The sequence below is a fragment of the Melozone crissalis genome, unplaced genomic scaffold (assembly GCF_028551555.1).
Source record: "Melozone crissalis strain CALT ecotype California unplaced genomic scaffold, PUWL_Pcris_2 ptg000007l_1, whole genome shotgun sequence".
NCBI classification, from domain to species: domain Eukaryota; kingdom Metazoa; phylum Chordata; class Aves; order Passeriformes; family Passerellidae; genus Melozone; species Melozone crissalis.
The window spans coordinates 16385776-16393115 of record NW_026535785.1 but is presented as its reverse complement, the minus strand read 5'-3'; the positions used below and the strand labels follow the sequence as shown (position 1 = coordinate 16393115).

Genomic DNA, 7340 nt, shown 5'->3' with positions numbered 1-7340 from the left:
ACAGCTGTGTGAGATCTGTGTGCAGTTTGACTCTATCATGACAGTATCATTCTTGGGGAAAAAATCTAGGAAAGTTTATTGGAAAAGAAGGATTTAGAATTAGAAAGAATAGACTCCTGAAAAATAGTAATCTGTTTTCTATGATTTGCTCACAGGTCGAAACAAGAACATCTAACATCATCTAACATCTTTGCATGCAGACATCAGGACAGTGGACAGACACTTTGCTTGCTGGTGTGGTCTGTCTGGAGAGGGGGTGAGACATCCTGGTGAACCTTGGGCTCTGCTCTTAGGCCTCAATGTGGGGAAAGTGAAGCAGTAACTCACTGCTGCTGTGGAGCAGCAACCTCCTCCTCTGCCTTGCAGCTCTGGGAGAAATCCTGACCTCCCCACTGGGGGTTTGTAGCTGATCTCTTCAGGCTGGAGATCCCTCCCCAAGAAGGTTATTGCTACCTCCAGGGCAATGCTGCTCCAGAGTGACAACCTTTGCTGGCTCTGCACAGTTCCTTGTATTCCTAGGCAATAAAGGAGTTTCTCACACGGGCAGAAAACAATCAGAACAGGTGGATACAAACTATTCAGGTAAAATAATGAACTTTTAAGAACCTGATAAAACTGATCAGCATAAAAAATTGGTGGGAGCATCCATCCTGGGAGCTTAGGCAGGATAGAGCCCAATGAGACTGCAGTGTGGTAATGGCTGTCTCTGAGGAAATCTGTGCTTGTGGTCATCTGAGGTGGGGCTTGCTAGGGAGAGGGGGGAGGAAAACCCCCCTCTGAGTGCATTGTTTACTCCACTGCTGGCTGAGCAGCTTTAGCTTTCTCTGATGTTTTGCATGGTGTGTTTGCACATGGAACGAGCTGCTGTGCAGGATTCTCTGATGTTTATGACCATCACGGCTGGGATCTTGATTGACTTGGGGAGCAAAGGATGATGTTGTCTGAGCATGTTAACTGATCAATGTTGCTGCCTACAGGCCAGGAAAGGTTGGGGTCCCCTGCCTAATGCCAACTCAAATTTAGATGCATGTCATTTATAGTCATGCAAAGCAGTGTCACATTTTTTTCTTCTTCTTTGATCGTACCCAGAAATTATAAATCCCCAGGGTGAAATCTTAGCTCTACAGAAACCCAGAGCAAACCTCCTTTCAGTGATGCACAGTTCATGGTGGAAGTTGTTTTTATTTCTTAAATGATTCTTGTAATTGCTGGAGAATTGTATTTATTTCTCTCCCCTCACAGCAAATGAAATGTCAAATTTCATTGTCAAGTAGCCTACTGGAAACAGTCAGGTCTGTCTGTTCAGAGTGCCAAGGGCTGGTAATAAAATTACAGCCCAGTAATGTTATATTTTTCTCCTATTATCTGCCATGCACAGTATTTTTTATGTGTTCTACTCCACTGGGACCATTGTAAACCTGTGGCTAGCTCTTTCATTTTAATATACTCAGCGGGAGGTGGCAGGTGCACTGTTACAAAAAGATTTTAAACTTTATCATAATATATTCAGAAGCAGATAATGAAAAAGCTGCTGGAAAATGGAGAGAATTGAAGGAAAAATTCCACTCCTGGGAACTTATTTAATTTTTAAAGATAGGAAATGCTTTAAAAGCAAAAATATCTCAGATCTGTCTAATCCACTGCCCCAGACTAGTCACCACGATACCCCTGGTGAAGGGGGCAGGCAGAGTAGATGACCTCTGTCTCACCTCAGCTTCCATAGGTGCTCTCCAGCTTCTGTGCCAGCTGGGGCAAAGAGGCACCTTAAGCTGACACAGTTACTGTTTATTTTCACACTGTGACTGTGGGACAAGGGAGATTTTGGGTGAGATTAGACTGAGACACATACTGGAAAACTCTCTGTCACAAAGGAGAGATCATGAGGTGAGGGACACTTCTCCCAAGTGCCAAAATAATCAGAAACAAGTTCCGTGTTGATTTCCAGCCTGGACCAGTCCCATCCACTTCAATACTTGTTTGCTATTAGATTATTTGGATTTTTGATCCCTTCCTGAAGTTTTCTGCAGAAAGGAGTGCGCAATAGCACAACTACATGGGTTTTGACCAGAATCTGGTGCTGTGTTTGGCTCAGTTTGTGTGAACCACTGAGTGAAAATCAGCTCCTAGATGGACATCAGTGTCCAATACCTGTCACAGCTGTGTTCACTTCCCAGGCACCTTCATCTTCATGTGATTTGTTTCTTTGTTTTCAAATGATGCAGCTTTTAAAAATAATAGAAAATAACAGCACATTTGTCTCCAAGTGAGTATTGGAAGCTGCACAGCTTGTCCTGGACTGTGCTCCCCCCAGCATTCTCACAGAACTCTCTTTGTAAGGAGAGGAAATCTTTGTGAGAGAGGGGATTTCATCAATGTATGAAGACATAGTGCCAAGCACCTGAAGTGTCTGAAGGAGGAGTGACAAAGGGAAGGAGGCAGGTGCCAACTGGAGGTGCCCAGCAATGGGACAAGAGGCCCTGAGCAGAAACTGATGCCTAGGATGTCCCACCTGGACATGAAGAAGGACTTCTTCCCTGCACAGCGACTGAACGCTGGAAGAGATTGTCCAGAGAGGATGTGGCATCTCCATCACTGGGGACATTCCAAAACTGCCTGGAGACAACCCTGTGCCTAGCGCTTGGGATGACCGTGGCTGGATCCACTACTGGATCCCATCCAGCCTGACCATCAGGCTGGATCCCTTCCAGCCTGACCATCCTGCGCCCGGTGCTTGGGTTGACTGTGGTTGGACCAGCTGATCCACCGTGATCCCTTCCAGCCTGACCATCCTGTGCCTGGTGCTTGGGATGACCGTGGTTGGATCCACCACGATCCCTTCCAGCCTGACCATCCTGTACCTGGTGCTTGGGATGACCGTGGCTGGATCCATCTGATCCCTTCCAGCCCGACCATCCTGCGCCCACCCCCAGCGGTCCGGCCCCCCACTGTGCCCCGCTCCGCGGGTCCCCCGCTGTCTGCACATCCCCTCAGGTGCGCCCTGCCGTGCCGTGCCGTGCCGTGCCGTGCGCGGCTCCCTCCGCCCGCCGCTCCGCTCCGCTCCGCTCGGCCGTGCCCGGCCCCAGGTGCCTCCCGCCCGCTGTCCCGCCCGGCCCGGCCCCGCTCCGCCCCGCGGGTCCCGCCCGCCCCTCTCGCCCCCCGGGTGCGGCCGCTCCAGACGCGGCGCCGGAGGCAGCGCTGCCCCGCGGCGGCGGCGGCGGCGGCGGGGCTTAAAGCGCTCGGGCGGCCGGGGCCGCGCTCACCTGGGCGCCGCTCCCCGCGCTCCGCCGGCCGCCGCAGCGGCTGCGGGGCAGCGCCCAGGTGACCATGCGGGGCAGGCGGCCGCACGGCCCGGGCAGCAGGTAGCGCTCGCCAGGTGCGCGGCGGAACATGGACTGTCTCCTGCTGGCCGTCTGGACTTTACCTGCTGCGATCCTCGGCGGCAACTCCATGCAATTCCAGACTCTCCCGTGGCTCGGAAGCGCTGTAAAGGCAGGTCGAGAGCGCTTTCTTTTGCAGTCGCCTAGTGTACTTTCATACCAGGTTACTGCGGTTTCTGGTGCCTTGTCTTTCTGCCTTGCCTTGTCAAGGAAACTTCACCCAATGCTCCTTTTCTCTCTCTCTCTTTTATTTTTTCTTTCTCTTGCAGACTCTTCAGCTGTGTTGCCTCTGTTGCATGTCTCACGCGGCAGCTTTAACCAGTGACAGCATCAGTGAATTGACTCATGGTTTGTATACCTCTTTCTGTGTCTGTATGTGAACATTTGCATGGATTTGTTTTTTCTTTTTTATCGTGGAGTGAATATATAGAGGGGAGAAGTCACAGTGTTTAGGGAGCATAAAGTGCAAGCAGGCAGGCTACTGCGGGATGGTGAACCATGGGCAGGGATTAACTTGTTAAGCCCTGTGTGCTAAAGCTGAAAGGAACAATATGTAGCAGCAAAGCAAATGAATGAGATGGTAAATACATCCACGTTTCCATGTGCGATTAGAAAGATGAATGTGTGTGTGTGTGTAGCCACAACAGCAAAACCTCATGTGTCTGTTGTGGAAGCAGTGAGACAAAAGTAATGAAAAGATTTGTGGGGGGGAGCGGGAGGAACTGTGCAATGCAGGCTAAAGGGGGAAAAAGCCTGGAGAGAAAGGGCTTGTGTGAGTGGGAGCTCAGGAGCCGTTTGTTCCCAGACTGGAGTCACTGGCACGTAGATGCTGATGGCTTTGGGACTTTTGAAGTGCAGTATATGCTTTGTGTTGTGTGTGAGCAGAAACAAAGTGCGACAGAGAACCACACCAAGGTCCAGAAAGGAAACCCCTCCTGCACCCTGTGCTCTGCTCGCTGGCTCGCTGGGGGATTCCCTCTCTCCAGCAGCTGCTTGCATTTTTTGGCCACCAGCCTGCTTAGCGCCCTCAGCTTCTGCCGTTGATTAACACCACTCGAGGAAAGTGAAAGCTCTTGATGTATTGTTTCCACTGTCTAAGGAAAGGCAACCTGTCAGTGGTTACGTTTTCAGCCTAATGTGTGTCCAATAAGTCTATTCAGGCAAAGAGATTGATTGAGAGATTTTGCAACATCTGTTACAACACAAAAAGGAGGGGGTTTTCTTCTTTTTTGATGGTGTTGTTTCAATTTAGGAAGAGAAATTAATTGCTTGTCAAGTGCATGGACAACTCTAAGCATCCACAGAGAAACACAGCTCACAAATTAAATGCGGTTGGGAAGCAGTTTTTCCAGCATAATTTCTTAGGCTACCAGGAATGGGTGCAAAGATCCTAGTTCAGGAAACAGCTGAAACTCAGACCCTGGTTCCAGGACACAGGTAATCCCTGCATGGCTAGGTCAACACCAATGGTAATGTACTGCAAGTGAGGCACCTGCTTGTACAGCCAGCTGAATTATGGCCTCTTTCACCCTCCTTTTTTTGGGTGGCTCTGATTTGAGTAGATCAGAGTGTTCTCCTCAAAAACAGTTTTGTAATTTTTTGCATATTTTGTCCAAAACAATAAACTTCTTTGACATGCAATTAGCAATGGCTGACGAAAGGTTATTAGGTAGGATGTAATCTCTTTCTGCTGGAGGTCAGTTACAATTTGAAACCCAGTCTAATCAAGTCACTACAAAGAGATGAGGCCTCACTCAGTTAAGGCATTAATAAATTAATCCTTTAATCCATTTGAACAAGTGGTACAGTTCTGCAAGGTCTCAGTCATGGGTACCCCTACAGTGATACAACATTTGCTGCATTCTTAGGGAAGGGAAAAGCCTCTCAAACCAGAGTGGCCTTCACATTTGACAACAATTAATACAGGGGGAGGGGAAAGCCTACAGATCTGCTGGTGATGACAAACGTCTTCAGAGGAGCAGTTGTGGGAATGTTCACAGCTATGCTAGTTAGTCTGTGCCTCTCAGTGGGGCACAAAGGAAACAAACACAGGCTGAGAGCCTTTGTGACTTACGGGGGTGAATTTATGCAGGCAAGACAGCACACACAGAGCCTGCAGGCCAGCCCCAAAGTGAGGGAATGCTCTATGCCATAGGAAATGCCTGATACTGTGTCAGAGTGCCTTGTTTGTGGGATGCCAGAGCTGATGGCCAACTCTTTATCGTTACAGATTATGTGTTTGTGACACCTGTCAGAGTGGATGCCAGCGGATCGTACATTTCACATGATGTTTTGCACAGTACTAGGAGAAAAAGATCAACTCAGAGTTCAAAGAGTTCCTTGCACTACAAATTTTCAGCATTTGGACAGGAACTTCACTTAGAGCTTAAACCTTCGACCATTTTAAGCAACAGTTTTATTGTCCAGGTACTCGGGAAAGATGGAGTGTCAAATTCTCAGGACCATGAAATTGAGCAGTGTTTCTACCAGGGATTTATAAGGAATGATAGCACCTCTTCAGTAGCAATATCTACGTGTGTAGGCTTGGTAAGTGTCTATTTAAAACAAATCAGCATTAAAAGTATTTTGGTATGTGCAATAGTAGCTGAAGGTGTGTAGTTCATATAATAGTCAAGACACCATAAACCCTTTTATGATTTTTCTAGTTTACTAGTTGCTATTGTATTTAACAGAAGAGACTTCATTATAGCCAATGAACAGCATCAAACCTTTGCAATTTTTGATGACAGTCTTTCAGGAAAAAAAAAAAAAAAAGACTATCTGGTAGTCCTAGTAATTATCCCATAGCAATTTGTTACAGTTTGTGGTAGTTTATACATTTCTGCTCACTCTTAAGTAAAAGTTCTTCCTGCCTTTGTGAACTGTGGTGAATAAAGGAAAAAGCCAGTCCAGAAGCTTGTGAAAAAACAATGTTATATCTAGGTTTGTCAACTAATTTAAGGAAGGGTGAGTTTCCGAGCTTGGCAGGACTTATGAACAAATTTCCCTTTGTTTCCTTTGATAATTCAAGCATTATTTGGGTTTACAGGTCTTCATGAGTTGATCTCTTATGAATGTGTTAAATATTATCATTGTGTATTTTCCATTTATGGCTCTCAGCCAAGTTAATGAAAAATCATTATTCACAGGTGATTTTTTTAAAGTACATTTGACAGTGCTCATTGCCTGAGCAACAGAGAAGGCTTTACTGATGTAATTTAGGAGAATTGTCTACAGAATTAATAGCTAAGGATGTTTTTTAAGGCTTAATCGCTGGCACTTGCAAAGTAGTCTGCTGTGGCTGCAGAGGAAGGCAGTGACATTGAGTGGGAAGTCTATGAAGTCATCTGTGTGCTTTCTGGTTGACTAGAGGTCCAGAGGATATGTTGGGTCACCCTCTAGAAATCTGTTTTGCAAAGGTACTTGTCTCTGAGGGCTATTAAACTGTGTGACGGAACCAAAGAAGGAGCACTTGAGACAGCCAGCGTTTCCTTTGAAACTGGAATCAGTGACTTGAGAAGTCTGTTCATTAGGAAAGGATGTTGATAACTAGTTGAAGTGGTCTGGGTTATATTTTGAATGCTGTGCTCTTTTTTTTTTTTTTTTGCTCCCATCAAGTTAGAGGAATCTTAACAGTTCATTTGAACAGTCGCAAATGTGAGTTTGGAGCAGGTGCCAGGAACTGGGCTGAAGCTTTCTTTTGCTCTTAAAGCTGTGTTTGTGATGCTGAACTGTTAATACCAAATGTGTTCAGTTGTTTTAATGGAAGCTTCATGTTCACAACTGCCACCTTTTATCAGATTTACTCAGAAAAATACCTTGTTTTCACTCATTGCAGTATTTTGTCTTTTTGCTACGGGAACTGCTCTACCTACACACAGCAGGTACAGTTTGGGAGATCTCCCCTGTTTGCCCACGTTTTGATTTTTAACATGCTTTCTGAGCTAAGTGAAGTTGGGCTTG

General features: G+C 46.6%; 1 protein-coding gene across 1 annotated transcript in view; it reads left to right on the top strand.

The window, feature by feature from the left end:
- Positions 1 to 3387: 3387 nt before the first annotated feature.
- ADAMTS18 (ADAM metallopeptidase with thrombospondin type 1 motif 18) overlaps positions 3388 to 7340 on the top strand; it is a 77768-nt gene continuing 73815 nt past the window's right edge. Inside the window, exons 1-3 of the mRNA XM_054296408.1 lie at positions 3388 to 3489; positions 3647 to 3725; positions 5608 to 5924. Coding sequence (XP_054152383.1) covers positions 3388 to 3489; positions 3647 to 3725; positions 5608 to 5924 — 498 coding nt within the window. The remainder of the gene's footprint in view (positions 3490 to 3646; positions 3726 to 5607; positions 5925 to 7340) is intronic.